The sequence below is a fragment of the Pimephales promelas genome, chromosome 23, assembly GCF_988280905.1.
Source record: "Pimephales promelas chromosome 23, fPimPro1.hap1.1, whole genome shotgun sequence".
Taxonomy (NCBI): Eukaryota; Metazoa; Chordata; class Actinopteri; order Cypriniformes; family Leuciscidae; genus Pimephales; species Pimephales promelas.
Genome location: NC_142791.1, coordinates 1,441,269 through 1,460,000, shown reverse-complemented (window position 1 = coordinate 1,460,000; position 18,732 = coordinate 1,441,269). Strand labels below are relative to the sequence as shown.

At 38.7% G+C, this 18,732-nt stretch overlaps 1 protein-coding gene and 1 long non-coding RNA gene across 4 annotated transcripts in view; both read right to left on the bottom strand.

The window, feature by feature from the left end:
* Window positions 1-15,163, bottom strand: part of myo18aa (myosin XVIIIAa) — a 59,226-nt gene extending 44,063 nt beyond the window's left edge. The window contains exons 1-3 of one of the 3 annotated variants that reach the window (XM_089126502.1): window positions 15,041-15,163; window positions 12,883-13,910; window positions 1-457 (exon numbers count right to left, since the gene is read on the bottom strand). The exon at window positions 1-457 is cut by the window's left edge and continues 269 nt beyond it. In XM_089126502.1, coding sequence (XP_088982628.1) covers window positions 1-457; window positions 12,883-13,851 — 1,426 coding nt within the window. In that variant the 5' untranslated portion in view covers window positions 13,852-13,910; window positions 15,041-15,163. Of the gene's footprint in view, window positions 458-12,873; window positions 13,911-15,040 lie in introns of all 3 variants that reach the window. The other 2 variants (XM_089126503.1, XM_089126504.1) reach the window with 2 other exon arrangements.
* On the bottom strand, window positions 2,508-3,810 carry LOC148969361 (uncharacterized). The gene is made up of 2 exons (XR_016149631.1): window positions 3,229-3,810; window positions 2,508-2,681 (listed from the first exon to the last, which is right to left on the bottom strand). It is a non-coding gene; the product is annotated as an uncharacterized LOC148969361 (long non-coding RNA).
* Window positions 15,164-18,732: the final 3,569 nt, after the last annotated feature.

Sequence of the window (18,732 nt, the reverse complement as noted above, 5' to 3'; positions counted from 1 at the left end):
CGGGTTTGGCAGCTGGAAGGGGGTTCGGCTTAGGGGGTAAAAAGCCAACTGGAGGGGCAAGAGGGTCAGCTTTAGGAGCCGGACCGGTTGCAGGGGCGGATGGTTGGGGCGTCTCACTTCCCCCAATCCTTTCTTTGCCCTCCTCCTGGTTTTCTTTCCGTTCGGCAGCTCTCGAGCGGGAGCGATGCTCTTTAGTCCTTGCACGGCCCATTAGGCTGGTCAACCCAAAGGAGAGGGCGTCTCCATCCCCAAGCCCCGGACGGCTTGTTTTGGGAACAGAAGTGGCCGTTTCCTCAGATCCACCTTTGCGCGCCAGGTTCACTCCTCTCCTTGCCGACGCGTCCGACTCACGTCCGTTTGTGGAGACGCTGCTTCTCTGGTCTGTCGACGGTTCGCCTCCGTGTCGCTCGGCTGGGCCACTTACCGCCGTCTGAGACTGACCGCTCTCACTGTCCGACTGAGTAAACACCAGAGAAATAACCCGCTAGCTGCAAGAATTGCTACAAACAGTACTATTTTGAAGTTCACTATAAAATTGAAATTTTAAAATTTCCTGAACAAATGGGTGCCGTTCTGAACATCAGAGGGTTATTACGCTCTCCAGCACTGAAGAAGTACTGAAAGTTAATCTGAAACACACTTTGATTTGCTCTCATCCACATGGCAGTGAGACTGGTTAACAGACAAACCCTGTAATCAAGCTCACTGCAGCCCTCAAACACAACTCTACAGGATCAACCGCACAGCCTTCTGCACACTATGCACCGGTGTATTGCAGAGACGCTATAAAATGACAGTTTAAAGCGCACATCTACTTATAAGATACTAGTAATGAGCTCTTATGTGGAGACAGACCTTCATGTCTATCCTGAAGGTGATGGTGCTGGTGCTCTTCCAGCTGTGCACCTCCATGATGACTTGCAGACACACACACACACACACACAGCCTCAGCTCAGCATCCTTCCCTCGCTCTCTCCCTCCAGCGGCCCCTCCCACTCCAACAGTGATTGGAGGATAAAAAGGGCAGGGTGTGATGTCAGCAAACTCCGCCCACTGGAGCACAGCAGCACATAAACATCCATCCATCCACACACAATCACTCTCACTTAAAACTCCGATAATTATCTGAGCATCAGAAACAGATCAATTGCTTTAATACGGTAATTATAGAGTGTCCTAAAGGAAAAAGACCATTATTTTCCCAACAAACCCTATCTTTATGTGTTGTAAACACACAGGATGTGTTTTTAGAGTGAACCACGGCCACCATAACCAATGCAAAGTGCTGGGAGACGTGATCTCGTCTGATCTCAGAACAGACACCCATGTGAAATCAGAGTCACGCTGCACACACACTTACTTTTACACCTGGGACATTTTCATCTTTCACCTGAAGGGAGGCAGATGGAGACTGTATTAAAGATCAGGCCCTCTGACCTGTGACCTCTGACCCTGCTTTCCCGTTCTATAGTTTAGGGCGTTCTCATAGAGGCCGAAATGAGGTCAGACAGTTCATTATCCCTCAGTAAGAATAAATTCTAATGTCTTTACACTCTAAAAAAATGCTGGGTTGTTTTAACCCAATTTTGGGTAAAATATGGACAAACCCAGCCATTGGGATGGGTTTGTCCATATTTTACCCAAAATTGGGTTAAAACAACCCAGCATTTTTTGGAGTGTACTAATGGATGGTACGGTTAAATTATCACATATAAATTAGAAAAAATGCTGGGTTGTTTGAACACAAATTTGGGTCAAATATGGACAAACCCAAATGTTGGGTTAAAAATGCACTTTTGTAATTTCAAAAGTGAAAGTTTGAAATTACATTTTTAACCCAACATTTGGGTTTGTCGATATTTTACCCAAACTTTGGTTAAAACAACCCAGCACGTGGCTTTATGCACAGCTGCACTACTTCCTGAACTTTAGCCACCTCCTTTGTTTACTGTCTGCCATTATTGGACAAACTGATTAATCCAGGTGTGTCTGATTATTGTTGTTGTGAGGTCAGGCACACCTGGATTAATCAGTTTGTCCAATAATGGCAGACAGGAAACAAAGGAGCTGGCTGAAGTTCAGGAAGTAGTGTAGCTTTTCCACTAGTACTCAACTGAAAAATACATTTTGTGGCAGCCTTTGACGTTTACTAAGGTCCTTTTAAGTATTTCAAATAAATTGTTTATTTTTTGCATTTTGTAATTATTATTGTAATATAATAACGCAGACTAACAAGATGAAACATGGTGATGGGGGAAATTTTGAGATTGAGCATGAATTTATATTTATTTATTTATTTATTTATTTTTTAGCAAATGCAAAGTTTCTTGCAGTAACAAACATCGTAAAAACACTGAAATATAGTTTTTTCTCCCATTTTATAATGCCATTTATAGGGGCTCTGTAAAATATTGACCAAACAATCATACATCTTGCTCTGTAGAAAAATATATCTTCTAAACTTGCTCTATTTCACCTGTCCTGCGCAAAATATGAATTAACAAACAGCATAAAACTCTACTTCCCTTTTTCTCCCAAAATGAGAAACGAGATGAGAAGGCCATGGAGAAACAGACAGAGGAGAGGAGAGGGGAGGAAAGAAAGGATTTTTTGGTGAGAGTCTTCTCGGATGAAGTTTTGGGGGTACTAGGACCCTGCGGTGAATGGGTTGAATGAACCGCTACAAGGGAAGAAAAAAGGATGAACATCAATACTGTTAGATGGAGTAAAAAGGGAAAAGACAAGACTAGATATCAAAGATGCAACTTTCTGAAACTGCATCATTGTTTACTCATTCTCATAATGTTCAAAACTTATTAGGCTTTCAATGCATGATTTTTTTTTTTATAATATCTTAGTCACTCCTTTTAATATAATGAATGTGAATGACAACCTGGGCTGTAAATCTCAAAAATCCCATATCTAGACTCAATCATATGACTCGTGCTATTCCCAGCCTTCTAAAAAATTGAAATTTTTAGAGTAAATTATGACAGATGGACAAACTAAGATCTAAATAAAGAATAAAGCATCAATCGTTTCGTGGATAAAGCACATTTGTAATGCAAAAACAACCGGTCTGAAAGTGAAACTGCAGTTTAAGGCGACAGAGCGTTCAAGAAACACAGTCACTATAAATAGAGCCCATGTGAAGAAGCCATGACGTGAAGTGACCAGCACACACACACACACGGCTGTCCCACAGCTTTAAATCCTGATTCTCATACCTGTCAAACACAAAGCAGACACATCTGATTCCCTCTGTTATGTTAACCAGTTAGTCAGGTAGGCATCCGTGGGCAGACGTCTTGAGTCAGGACATTACGACACAGACGTCGAGCCGGAGTTCGGCCTCGGGAGGGGGGATAGCAGCTGTTGCAGTGCACAGAGGATATTAATAACCATGTAGACCCCAGTACCACATGGTCCCACACACACACACACACACACATAACAAACTTGATTCAAAATCCATTCACAACATCCAGCCAAACTCAATTCACAAACTTATTCAATAGACAACTCTTTTGATGAATGTTTAAATCCCACCACAAGGGGGCAACAACATGTGACTAAACAAAATGCTGCTGTTCCTCACAGATCCACCAGAGGGCGCCGTTGCGCACACTTCTTGATGAGTTCAGTTTTGTTAGCCTGACTTAATTGGAGTTACAGACAAGGTTTGCCTTTGCGTTTTAAATAACCTTCATCCTATATTGACTGTCCCCCATATCTAGAGACCAGAATGTGACTATTGAGCTCTTTTGACTTAAAGGGATAGTTCACTTTGAAATTAATTTTTGATATGTTTTATCTTACCTCAAGGGCATCCAACATGTAGGTGTCTTTGTTTCCACAGTATTTTCAATTTTGATATTTTTAGGTCAAACCGTTGTTGTCTGTCAGTCATATAATGGAGGTCTATGGTCACCACCTCAAAGAGCATGCACAGAGAAGTCCAGATTAAACATGATTTAATGACTCGTAAATGTAAGTACACATTGATGGCCTAAGACATGTGTGAGAAAACGAACAGTATTTATATCTTTTTTTACCTCTTGTAACCACAGCCACAAAGGTAAAAACGGTATAAACGCTGTTCGTTTTCTCACACAAACCGCTCGTTTCGTGTCTTAGGCCATCAATGTGTACTTACTTTTACGAGTCGTTAAATCATGTTTAATCTGGACTTCTCTGTGCATGCTCTTTGAGGTGGTGACCATAGACCTCCATTATATGACTGACAGACATGAACGGTTTGACCTAAAAATATCAAAATTGAAACTACTGTGGAAACAAACACACCCACATCTTGGATGCCCTTGAGGTAAGATAAAACATCAAACATTAATTTCAAAGTGAACTATCCCTTTAAGCCTTAATGCAACCACCCAAAATACCCCAGAAAAAAACATATAACATGCAAAGAAACACTTTAAACATCCTAGCATTGCGATAATAAGAGAAAATGTGCAGATCTATTTTCAGAAACAAATAGCAAGCTTGACTGATTCACCGTGATTAAAAAAGTCTTCAGCTCAAAAGTAAAAGTCAGATTAAATTTATAGAGCTGCAATGAGCCTCTGTGATTGGCCAAGGTTGGGAACAGGGTGATTTCTGATTGGATGTTAATCAATTTGAACCAGATTCAGATTAATTCTGCGTCAAAATGCATGAATGTTGACAGAACAAAACACAATATTATTGTGACTAACTACCACACGGTTACAAACCCACCATGAGGCCTTTTATTCTGGTGTGGTTGTAGACCAGTCCAGGCCTGTCATATTGGATCATATCAGCACTCCCAAACAGGACACAAACAGGCTGGAGTTGTCGTGGTGGGCTCCTTAATCTGATTAGGTCCCCGGCGCAGATGGATCCCTTGTCTCTGTGTGGTCTTTCTAGAAAATTCTCATGGATCAGTGAATTTCTTCATCTTATCAGCTGTTTTCACTGAAAGCAACTCTTCTGCATTCAGGACTTCAATGCTTTAAATGGACACAAATGCTAACTGATGCTAAAAGGAGCATAAATGGCATACACCACACATATGCACTAACACACACACACATCAAAACTTACATTATTGTTATGATGAATGCGGAGTTTAGGAGGGTCTCCAAACACAATGTCACATGGTGGGAGGTCTGAAGACTTTTTAAGCTCCACCTAGAAGCCTATTCGTTGCTATGGCTAGCAAACGTAGCACCTCCTCCTTTCAAAGCCTGGTTATTCTTAGCTCTTCTTGCTAATCCTATGTTTGTTAATACCAAGTGCTAATGGAGCAGAAAACTGTGCATTTCATCTGCTTTTAAATACATATAAGCTGTATTTTTATATATATAATATGTAGGCTATACATAAATGATTTGATTCAAATAAGCATAGCTAGCATAGAAAAGATTAGCATAGCATAATTTGATCTCTGAGGTAAATCCAAGCCATCTTAGTAAAAGAAGATGACATACCGTATTTACAATGTTAAATAAGTCGTATCATTCAGTTGCCATATGAAAGAAAATATGTCTTTCTACAAATTTCTAGTGTACAAATAACAAGGTGAAGACATTCTTCTACAGGCTGGTTTAAACATCCGCTCCACAAACGAACAAAAAACAAACCAGATGTTTCTCTCATTCAAAAACATCCAGAGGGCACGAGCCCGGCGGACATCGAGCATGTCTGGTCTTGCTGTTTGTCTCTGCATAGTGATTTCCATAACGGTTATGCTATGGGAAAAGGGCCTACATGATGTAATGCTCAACGCAAACATAATCTTAAAGGTGCATTGTGCAACATTTCATGTTAAAATACCTGTTTTTCGAACCCATACATGCTTAAACGATTGCCTGAAAGCCTGATGGGCTGAATGATCACTGCGATTGCCTCTATAATCCTGTAAAGTAAAATATATAAGAGGGATTCGGGACGGATTTGAGACCAGGGCCCCGTTTACACGATGGGAAAACGCAGATATTTCTCTTTTCGTTTACACAAAAACCATCTTTATCACAGAAAACGATTATTTCTAAAAACTCCGGACAGAGTTTAGATTTCAGAAAACGCCGGTTATGTGTTGTCATGTGAACTGGGAGAAACGGCGTTTCTCGATTCTGTGGATTCTGATTGGCTTGCATGGCTTTATCCTTAACCCCTACACTGCCGCCCATAGGTTTGGCATAGTTATGATGATGGCGCTCGACGGCGTATTTATGCGGGTGTGTGAACGATGTTATTTTTGAAAACGGAGAGGGGGAAAATATTCGCTATAAGTAATATTTAGTAATATTCGAATACTCCGCTGGCCGATACCAACTAGATGTTATCTCATGGGGGGGTGAAGAAAATGAAAATTATATTTTTTTGATTGGTTCCAATTTATTTCTATTTAACATCGGTTGGTTGGTATTCTTATATTGTTTGTTTGTTATTCTATTTACTTTGATAACTTGTAACTAATTTGTTGATTTATAAAAAATTAATTTCAAAGTGAACCATCCCTTTACGAAAGTAAAAAGGTCATCGTTTTGATTCTACACTCTAAACGATGCTGGGTTGTTTCAACCCAAATTTGGGTCAAAAATGGACAAACCCAAACTTTCACTTTCAGCTGCACATTTTTTAATTACATTTTTAACCCAACATTTGGGTTGAAACAACCCAGCATTTTTTTTTTTTTTTTTTTTTTGAGTGTATGCATTGTGTCGTATTCTGAGGCTGTGATTAACCGGCAGGTGACTAACTGGCTGCTCCCATTAACCAATCCACATTTAACGGACTGGTAAACTGGCAGAGCTGGAATCATCCTTGTGCCAACATGCTCACAGTTAGAGCTTGAATACTGGACAGCTTCACACACTCATACTGCCAAATACCAGAGCAAATAAGCCCCAAAACCACAGCTGGTCGTCACATTGACCCAGCAGCCCAAACCAGGATGATTATCAGCCTCAATAAAGCCACTTCCCGGACCCCAGCGGAGGGCCAAGCCAGTCCAATGACCAGCGTCAATCTCAAGGCCCTCTCAATCTCACCACACTGACAGCTCGAGAAAGACTTCAGGGTCATCGGCCAGGAAATAAAGTGGAGACATAAAGAGAAGACGGAGGGACAGCAGACACTGATGACAGACGAGAGACACTTCCTGATGCGCAGCCAACTTAATCTATTACGTAATCTAATCTGATACCAGTTAATGAAGACATTCACGGACGGATTGTTTCAGAGCAGTCAGAGGACATTAATAGTCCACAGGCTGTCTATCAGAGCAGAGCCATTGAGCTCAAAAAGAAAGAAAGAACTGCCAAAACTGACCATGCAAACATTGACTGACAAAGCCATGCGGATAATTAACTGTCAGACTCGTCGACTGTTGGTTCGTTATTAATGCACAGTTTTTAAATAATAATAAAATGCTGATGTGGTGCTCAAGAAACACTTTTTTTAAATAATTATTAATGTTAAAAAGTTTTTGCTGCTTACTACACTCTAAAAAAAATGCTGGGTTGTTTCAACCCAAATATGGACAAAACCCAAATGTTGGGTTAAAAATGCAATTAAAACATTTACAGTTGAAGGTGAAAGTTGACGTTGGGTTAAAATTTGAAATTACATTTTTAACCCAAAATTTGGGTTTGTCCATATTTTACCCAAATTTGGGTTAAAACAACCCAGCATTGTTTAGAGTGTATTTTGTGGAATCTGTGATACTCTTTTTCAGGATTCTTTGATTAAACATACATTTTTAAAAGCATTGGTTTGAAATATAAATATTTTATAACATTGTAAATGTCTATACTAAAAAAAAAATTTAATTTTACTAAACTATACTAACTTTACTAAATTTTACTTTACTAAAAAAAACTATCAAATTTAATTTCAAATTTTAACCCAACTTCAACTCTATTTTTTTAATAGCATTTTTAACCCAACATTTGGGTTAAAACAACCCATTGTTTAAAGTGTATTTTGTGGAAACTGTGATACTTTTTTTCAGGATTCTTTGATACATTTTTAAAAGCATTGGTTTTAAATATAAATATTTTATAACATTGTAAATGTCTTAACTAAAAAAAATTACAATTTTACTAAACTATACTAAATACTAAACTTTACTTGACTAAAAAAAATTCAAATTTTAACCCAACTTCAACTCTAAATTTTTTAATAGCATTTTTAACCCAAATTTGGGTTGAAACAACCCAGCATTTTTTAGAGTGTGGTGTAAAAAGTTTGACCATAAAATACATACTTAAAAATGAAATAAAAATGTGTAGCTATAGTGCATTTCTGTAACAGCACAATATGAATGAAAACCTTTAACACTTTAAGACGTGAATCAGCTTAGCTATGATTGGCTGACCTTTATGCATCAGCACAGTTCATCAGGGCAGGTCGAGATACACTGATACTGAATAGGTGTTGATATATAAAGGGTGGGTGGCTTTATGTTAGCAAACGTCTACGTTGTATGCCTTTATGTGCATTCGTGAAGCATGCTCATGCAGTCAAAAAAGCCCTGAAAGCATTTGTGTGTTCAGATTTCTCAACAGCAGTCACACACAAAAGGTTAAGAAGAGCATGTTGATTCATTCATTCATTCATTCAGATGCCAATCCTTCAGTTAAGAGGACCGGAGAGGGTGTGAGGTGACTGTGTGTCTTTAAGTGTTGATGTTCTCAGTACAGTAACACAGCCGAAACCTGTCTATCTGGTAAACTATCAGCGCAAACAATCAAACCTGACAAAAAAATTCACAAGGGCTTCCTGTCACATTCACAGACACTATGATTGAACAAATGCCAAACATTTCTATTGGCAGTGAAGCCACACATGCTGCATGACATAAGAGGATCTGCCTTCCCTGAGCATTTCAGTTATGAAGGGAATTTACTTTTTTCCACGCAACAAGTACAATAACGCACTGCTTTTAAATCTACAACAAAATATCTGAGTTGCTTTTGCAAATAAGTAATGCAACTTTGTTTTCCCATTCATTGACTAATGCCAATTGTCAAATAATACAAATGTACCAAGTATTTCATGTCAATTTATTAACCAATGTCTTCTCTGCTATCCAATTTAACCGTACTAATAAGCCACAATGACGTTAGATAAACATCACATTTGTGTTTCATTTTTAGTTTTTGTTGCTGAAGGACCAAAGCCACTTTAAGGCAAGCCTTGAAAGTTAGCAAACAATAGTGTAACGCTACGATAAAGGGCCAAGTCAATGGAGAAGAGAAGTCAGAGACAGTTGCGGTAGCAGGTAGGATTCAGTTTACATTCAGTTTCTCATTCATTTCTATTGTATGCATGAAATATAATGCTCTGGTTGAACTTCCTTCTCCCGTATATCCTCCTATCTCTTCTGCAGAAAAGCAGCAGAGCTGAACGGTTTGGTGATAAATAATGCAAAAGACACTTACTTTCCATAAAAAATAACTAACACAAATAGTAACTTTTTAGGGAGTAAGGCAATATTGTAATGCATTGCTTTTAAAAGTAAATATCACTAACACTGGTTATAATAAACACTATTAAATAAAAACTATTATTAAAATAAAACTATTATAAAACTGAAATTAAGTTAAAAATAAGATGAAACACACCTCATCAAGATAAATCTTGCCTCGGAAACTAATTGAAATGAATAAGTTTAATTTATATAGTATAAATTACTAATGCTAAAATTAAAATAATTAATGCCAATAAGAAGTATAAAAATAATAATAATAAAGTTTGTTTATTAAATGTTTATGTTAAGAATATGTTTATTAATAAAATACGGAAAGCCAAGGAATGAAAGCTGTAATTAAAATAAATTAATGCCAATAAGTATAATAATAATAATAATAATGTTTGTTTATTAATATGTTTATGTTTAGAATATGTTTATTAAAAATACACATAAATTTTACTAAAATGAAAACTGCGATTAAAATAAATGAATGCCAATAAGAAGTATAAAAATAATAATGTTTGTTTATTAATATGTTTATTAAATGTGTATGTTTATTAAAAATATGCATACACTTTATTATAATAAAAACTGTAAATATAAAAATGGAAAACTAATTCAAAATAATAAACAATACTAAATTTACACCGCTGATAGTGTTGTTTATTTGCATCCAATTCAAAAGAAATGCATATCATATGAATAGGAATTTTTTTTTTTTTTTGCTTTTGAATAAGGTCAAATTAGTTGCACCAGGCAAATAGAGATAATTTTAGTTAATTAATTCTATAGATCCTAATTTGTATTGAAAGGAGTGTTTGCAATGTGAAGAATGAGTGGCAGAGCACCTGTTAAACTGGATTACAAGTGCACTGAAATACTGAAGAACATTTTAACATATTTTTCAATAGATGCAACATTTCAACACAGAGCTCTCCACAGTGGCATAGTCTAGATTTTTGTATCACAATCTTTATATAGAATAATCGCTTCTAGGCCAATCCCAAATGTGTCATATCTTTTTCTGAACTCGGCTTAAAGTGGGCCAGTAAAAAACCCCAGTGGGACTCCTGGGAGAGACAAGCCACTTTATCACAAAGGGTGCACTTCATTCCAGCAGATATAACCTGATCAGATCTGATAACATCATTTGAGGCGGCTTGCATTAGGATACACATTTTGTATCATTATGAGTTATTGGTATTTGGTAGCAGGAATTAGGAGAAAACTTGAATGCCCCAAGATTCTCAGCCTCTTCTCTGACTGATGCGCTCCGATCTTTCAGTGTTGTCGGGGCAAATTTGTCCAGAGGCATCTTCTAGACTGCATAAATGTACTGTATCTGCATGTAGGCAACTAGACCCAGTGATATCAACAAGTGATTTTTAAAGAGGACCCATGAAGATACTTAACATATACAATGTTTTTAATTAAAGGTATTCTAGGTTTACCCCCAAAACGTTTATTTTTTCACTGGGTTGGCTTTAATATATTTCTAATGGTCTGGCATACTTGTTGATGGTTTTCTAAAATGACACATTTAGACTTTGCCACTGAGATTTTTCTGGTTATCCATTAGCAGAAAGCATATAAAGAGGTACACACACTCCTATTCAAACAGAACAACAGGTTTAGCAGGAGTGATCGCTGACTCATGTCATCCACGACACACTCATTTGATTAGCTTGACCAAAACGTTCTCTTTAAACACACCTCTCTCTTCCTATTCTCGCACCAGTTTGTGTGAAGATCTGCTCTGTAGGATCGGGCCAGATGCTCTCGCTACATCAGGATAAACCTCTTACGGTTCAAAAGTCCAAACGAAACACAATATTCTATATTTTAACCTCCCCCACATTATTCTACATCACGAATAAATCACTCAATGCACTTTAATCTCTTCACTGAGCTAGAGCTAGATCAAATTTTGGACGTCAGCCCTAAACTAAGTAGGCCTGATTCATTGGGAACCGTTTGGTCCCCATTGAAGTCCATTATATGGAGAAAAATGCTTAAAAACCTTAATTTCTTTTCGACCGAAGAAAGAAAGACGTGCACATCTTGAATGACATGGGGGCGAGTAAATTATCAGCAACGGTTTTTTTAAAAGTGAACCTTTAAGCTACAGAAAATATCACACAAAAATCAGACGTCAGAGGCTTGTTTGCTATTCGTTGCACTCAGATGGAACTCTACACAAATCCAGATGCATTATGGGTGAGAAGACAGGTTATTAAACCCCCTTGAGCTGTCTCAATGAAACTGTTAACATCATCACCAGCGGTCTTTTCAGCCGTCACCAGAAACACTCATATTGCTCTGAATTCACAGAATACCTCAAGGCTGTAACTGATCTCCCATCTGAAAATGTGCTGAAAAACCTGAGAAACGGCAAACACATACCGTCCAAATTACACTTTTAGCTAATCACTTTATTTATCAGACTACACTGACACAGTTTCGTTGGGGAGACGACAGAAAATGATGTGAAGAAGAAGCACATATCGAGGGCTTGGTGCCAGTATGAGTTGGGCGAATATGAGTTCTTTACATCAAAAAAATACCCATCTGATATCAAGCTGTATTGAATAAAGCAACAAAAAGGCTTATCTGACGTATTTGATTTTTTTTTGTTTGTTTTTTTTTTGAAAATGTTTTAGAACATATTCACTGTGTTAATATGCCATACATTTTTTTTTACTTAAATACTCATTCATGTACAGTAAGTATGCCTGTGGTTGCAATGTGTCTGATTTAAGGTTAATAATACAGGTGATTGAAGTGTTTGTTTTGTCTCTCCTGTAAAGTTTGTTAAAAGTCACTTACGCCCCTCTGGCTCCAAACCCTCGATATGCAAACCAGACTCAAACCCACGCCTTCCACATTGGCTCCATGGCTCAATGTATTAAAGGAGTAGTTCACTTTTAAAAAACTTGATGCAATGAATGAATCTTTTTTTTTTTGAGTCACTTCGTTCATTCAACAAACAAAATGACTCGAAAAACGATTTGTTCATTTATTTTGATGAACAGGAGAGTCACGAACGCGCATCACAGAACAGAGCAAGGCGAGCATTTGTGCTTATAAAACTTACATTTTTTTATTTATATTTGAAATGACCACTCGTTTCCTTAGATAAGACCCTTATTCATCGTCTGGTGTCTTTGAAGCGACACTGAAACTCTCATTTGGACCTTAAACCGTTTGGTCCCCATTGAAATCCATTATATGGAGAAAAATCCTGGAATGCTTTCAATTTCTTTTCGACTGAAGAAAGAAAGACGTGGACATCTCGGATGACATGGGGGTGAGTAAATTATCAGCAAAAGTGTTTTTTTTAAGTGAACTGCTCCTTTATAGTCCTCATCGTGTGATTTCACACACTATTCCACCCAAGCTACAAACATACGTAACTCACCTCATGGTTCAGGCCTCTGGTGTTCCTCAACCAGCAGCGGCTCAGCTCACTCAGCTCCACGATGGGCTGCACCTTCAGACGCACCGTGTCTCCGGACTGCTTGATCATCTCCACGATCTCATCCCTGTTTTTACTTTCCACGTTCCTGCCGTTGATCTCGACCAGACGGTCACCTGGCACCAGCCCCAAAGTCAGGTCCTTATTCCCAGCGCCGGGCTCAGCGAAGTGGACCACCTTTCGGTAGGGCGACCCATCGGGCAGCTGGTCCACCATGGTGATGCGGCGAAGGGAAAAGCCGAAATCGCCAGTGTTGCGGCGCTGAAGTTCCAACTCCCGTGGCGCAGGAACCTGAGGAGGCGCCAAAGCAGGCAAGCGCAAGTCTGCGGGGAACGTTCGGTCCACTATCTCTGGGACCTGGACGTTCTTCACAGGGCTCTCATCATCTAGAGCTGATGGGTTGACTTCTACCTGAGGTGAGGGACGGGTGGAGTTGTGGCCTGGCGGTGAGAGGCTCCTCTGTGAGAAAGAAAAGCGCTCTAAGACTTGTTCTACCGGAGAGTTCTGCTTCGGTTCTACCGGAGAGTTCTGCTTCGTCATGGAGTCAATCTTGGCCACCTGTTCTTTGACGGAATTCCGGCGGCCATCTTGCTCCACCTTGATGTCATCGCTTGAGCTTGAGGGCGTTACGGCCCCCTGAGTGTAGAGTTTCCTGAGGTCCACATCCGCCAGGCTGAGCTCTGTGTTTCGGACCACTTTGATGGGAATGGGGCTGGAAATCTCCAGCTTTCCTTTCGACTCCCGTTTAGAGCTGCTCCGATGGAGATTAAAGAAACCTCTCCTCACGCTCATTTCCTCGAGACTCTTCAGCTCGGCTGGAGACATTCGCTCTTTTTTCTCCTTCTTCTCCTTTTTCTCCTTTTTTGATCCATCCTTCTCCTTGTCTTTATCTTTCTTGATCAAGTGGAACATGGTTGGGCCTAAATGTTAGCGTTCAGTCATGACAGTTCCACAGCAGGTGAAGCCCTCGTCTAAAACAACAGATTGACAAACACAAGACATTTTTAAGGCTTCCTTCCTTTTGCTGTAGCCTGTTTGTGAATGTAGTACACTCTAAAAAACGTTGTTGAGTTGTTTCACCTCAATTTTGGGTCAAATATGGACAAACCCAGCCAATTTTTTAAGTACATTTTTAACCCAACATTTGGGTTTGTCTGTATTTGACCCAAAATTGGGTTAAAACAACCCAGCATTTTTTAGAGTGTAGTTTAAAAGGCACATTAAATGTTTTAAAATCTCTAAATAATAATACAAATATTAAAAAAATGTTGTAGTTATTATTAATAATAATAATAAATGTGAGCCTATATATAGTATCTCAGAAAATAGGCTAAGTATGATATTGTGACAGAACAGCAACAATGTCCATGTCAGTCATTTCAGTAATTCGTGGGTTAACTCGGCTAACTAACCCACATTATTTATTAAACAAAAGAGTAAAAAAGTGGACATGTGACGAAAGACCGCTGTGTGACGTCACCCACTCTCATTGGCTCTCTTCTTACCTTTCCTGACAGGTAGCCTACAAAAACTCGACAACAGTTATATCATTGTTTATACATTTAATAAAACAATGACATAAAACACAGAACCATAAATTCGTGATGATCTTAAATCGATCAGTTTTCCCGATTATCCAAACAAAACGAGTAGATATGAAGCACTTCCTGAAACTCCTCGATTCATCTCCCCCTCAACGCTTCCTCTTTGAATTAAATTAAACTCTAATTTTTAATCTCAAAACTATTTAACACATTATTTACGATACGAAATCACTTGACCTCGCCTGCAGAATCGCGTCTATCGTGTAGGCTAATGGTGAATTGATTCAGCTCTGAAAGTATATCGGATTTTTGTTTTTCAGATATGTGACTTTAATATATTGCCCCTTGATGCAGTATTTACACATAGTCACACCTGCATTTATATCATTTCTCTGATCTTGTATAAAGTGAAACACATCATATGGCTTTAAGGTGAATGTTTTGGTTCGCGTAATGCGCTTCACTAAGCCTCTTTATTCCGCATAAAAGCAAACAGACAGTCTGTTCACCTGTACGTTGAGCTGAAGACAAACACCGCTAATGATAAACATACTTACCGCTGAAACACTGATGAAATAGTCTGGCGATCCCCGGTGCGCACTGAACTGCTGCACCGGTCCTGTGGAAACACTGTTGGACTGTCAGTGGGACGCGCGCATCAGCTGAGCGCGCTCCCGGCTCACTGAGCCCTGCTGGATATGATGATCCTCATGACTATGAGACTTCTAGCTTGAGAGATACTTAGAATAATTGAACATTTTAATTTGTCTGATATAGCCTACACAGTGCAACGAATTAAATAAAAATTAAACAAATATAGATAGAAAGATAAAGATAATAATTTGTATTATTTTAATTTGATAATTTGAATACGATTTTATTAATATGTAGAAATCAATTAGTCCTAAAAAGAATAATAAAAAGCATAAATGGGCCTAAAAGAGTAGAGTGCACACTATTCATATTGTATACAATTAGTGTATAATATTATATTTACAAAAAAAATTATATATATATATATATATATTCATGTAAAGGACATGATTGTTTTGAAAAGACAATTATTTGTTGTATTAAATATTACATATATTTAAAATGTTATTCTTATAGCCTATATATATGTATATTATAAAGATTTAAAACATTTAAAAAAACATTTATACGTATTAAAAAAATTAAAAACATTTATACGTATTTAATAAAAATTATTGTCTTTTCAAAACAATCATGTCCTTTGTGAATTTTTGTAGAAAAAAAGTTGCATTGCATTATCCTATTGAAAACGGCATGTTTGCATGGCCATAGCGCCCTCCTGTGGACCAACTCTGTGACAGCATTAATCCCTCCTGCATGTTTTCATGATTCTCCTGTTACGCAATAATCTACAAAATCTCCATCTGTTGCACATTTGTGATGCATTTTATATTAAATTAATATTAATACAACATCTCTTGTTCTGGTCTTGGAGCCTGAATACATCTATAAAACAAAAAGCTTTAGTGGGTTTAGTGGCATAAATTACAATAAAAAAGTAAAATAAAAAAAAATTGGATATTTCACCCAAAAATTGCAATTTTGTCGTCATAATCACTCTCAAGTTGTTCCAAACCTGTATGACTTGGACCTCAAATGAATATATTTTGAGGAACGGCACCCACTGATTTCCATATAGTATTTTTTCCTATGGAAGTCAATGAGTCCAGTTAACTGTTTGGTTGCTGACATTCTACAATATATCTTCCTTTGTGTTCAACAGAAGAAAGAAATTCATACAGGTTTGGAAAGACCGTTAAAATAAGTTTAACCATTAACCTAGCCGATTTTCACTGTGTTTTGATAAAGCCAAAGGAGTGATGAAAAGAGTTATTCACAGAAATACACCTGGAAAGAGTCATGACATCAGTAATATATATATATATATATATACGCTATTTATTTGTATATATATATTTATATGTAGCCCTATCTATCTATCTATCTATCTATCTATCTATCTATCTATCTATCTATCTATCTATCTATCTATCTATCTATCTACCTATAATGTAAGTCTTACGTAATTATAAATACAGTATATCATAATTATAGCTACCAGTCCGGGTTTACTACTAGAGTGTGTTTTTTTAAATGTGTGTAATTCGGCTTTTCCCATTTCTTCACACTTGACCTCACTGTACTTCAGCAGGTCTTTAGACTTTTTTGTGCCAAACATAAGCAGTTTAAAAGGTCCTTACGCTATAGGATCATCATGGAAGAAGAGGATTTTTTCAGCTAAAATGCCTAAATAAGGGCTATATTCAGGTCACCTTTCATTTCATGTTCACCGCAAGAACAAAATGTCCAAATCATCTGATCCTGACCTGATCCAACCAGTGTCATGACAGATCCTTTCTGGAAAACAGATATAGGTCATTTCCTTCAAAACAGAAAATACCAGAAAATTTGTTCTTTAGTAAAAGTAAAACATAATTAATGTAGGCCTATAGTTAATAAAATAACATTTAATTAAAGTAATTATTTATATTGTTTATTTGGTTTATTTTTATTCATTTAGGCTATTTTACATTATTGATTGACATATTGAAATCCTATATAATTTATTTTATCTTTTAACAAACTGTAGTCCTCATTTCACAAACAGGGCTTAGATTAAGCCAGGATTAAGCCTTAGTTTAATTGGGTCATTTAAGTAGCTTTTATAAACATGCTTTAGAAAACTCTTGAGACAAAACAATGGCACTGACATATTTTAAAATATAGGCCTACCAATGTAAGTTGCTTTGAGTTTACACAACTCAAACATGCATTTTAGTCTGGGACTCTTGTCTGTGAAACCAGAGTTTAATGTTTGACTGCCACGCAAAAATAACTATTATACTTCTAGAAAAAAACACCCTTATAACGCCTGACGTTTTTGACCTCAGAAGGGAACCCTGCTGATAATAAATCGGGTTATTAGGTTAATTCGGTTCAGGATTCGCTCTGTATGTCGCTCTTCATTATAAAACGATCCTAAAGTAGACCAAAACTGTCTCTTTGTCTTCAGCTAATCATTATTGTGTGTCTCAATGGGACTGAAACACCTGGATTTTGACCACAATTATTTATTAGAGGCCATTCCTCTTCCAGACCAGCGGCCAGGTCCTAAACAGCCATCAGAGTTCACTCTCTCACCGACGAACCGACGCCGATTCAACAAGCTGAATCAGTCCTAAAAACCCAGACGGTGTCCGACTAGAGCCAACGGTAGGGAACACATCGGAAAAACTATGCCAACCCGCGTTAAAAAACAGCCCGACATTGCAGTCGCACCTCATTGCAGTACACAAGATCCAGGGGGCGGAGTTAAATCCAGATCTAAGGGGTGGAGATGGGTAGGATTAGGGGTGGGGTTTGGGATCAGGGGTGGAGATTGGTAGGATTAGGGGTGGGGTTTGGGATCAGGGGGTGGAGATAGGTAGGATTAGGGGTGGAGTTTGGGATCAGGGGCGGAGATAGATAGGATGGGGTTGGTTTAGGGATCAGGGGGCGGAGATGGGTAGGATTAGGGGTGGAGTTAGTGATCAGGAGGTGGAGATGGGTAGGATTAGGGGTGGGATTTGGATCAGGGGCAGAAATGGGTAGGATTATGGGTGGGGTTAGGGATCAGGGGGCGGAGATGGGTAGGATTAGGGGTGCGGTTAGGGATCAGGAGGCGGAGATGGGTAGGATTAGGGGTGGGGTTAGGGATCAGGAGGCGGAGATGGGTAGGATTAGGGGTGGGGTTTGGATCAGGGGCAGAAATGGGTAGGATTATGGGTGGGGTTAGGGATCAGGGGGCGGAGATGGGTAGGATTAGGGGTGCGGTTAGGGATCAGGAGGCGGAGATGGGTAGGATTAGGGGTGGGATTTGGATCAGGGGCAGAAATGGGTAGGATTATGGGTGGGGTTAGGGATCAGGGGGCGGAGATGGGTAGGATTAGGGGTGCGGTTAGGGATCAGGAGGCGGAGATGGGTAGGATTAGGGGTGGGGTTAGGGATCAGGAGGCGGAGATGGGTAGGATTAGGGGTGGGGTTTGGATCAGGGGCGGAAATGGGTAGGATTATGGGTGGGGTTAGGGATCAGGGGGTGGAGATGGGTAGGATTAGGGGTGGGGTTAGGGATCAGGGGGTGGAGATGGGTAGGATTAGGGGTGGGGTTAGGGATCAGGGGGCGGAGATGGGTAGGATTAGGGGTGGGGTTAGGGATCAGGGGCGGAAATGGGTAGGA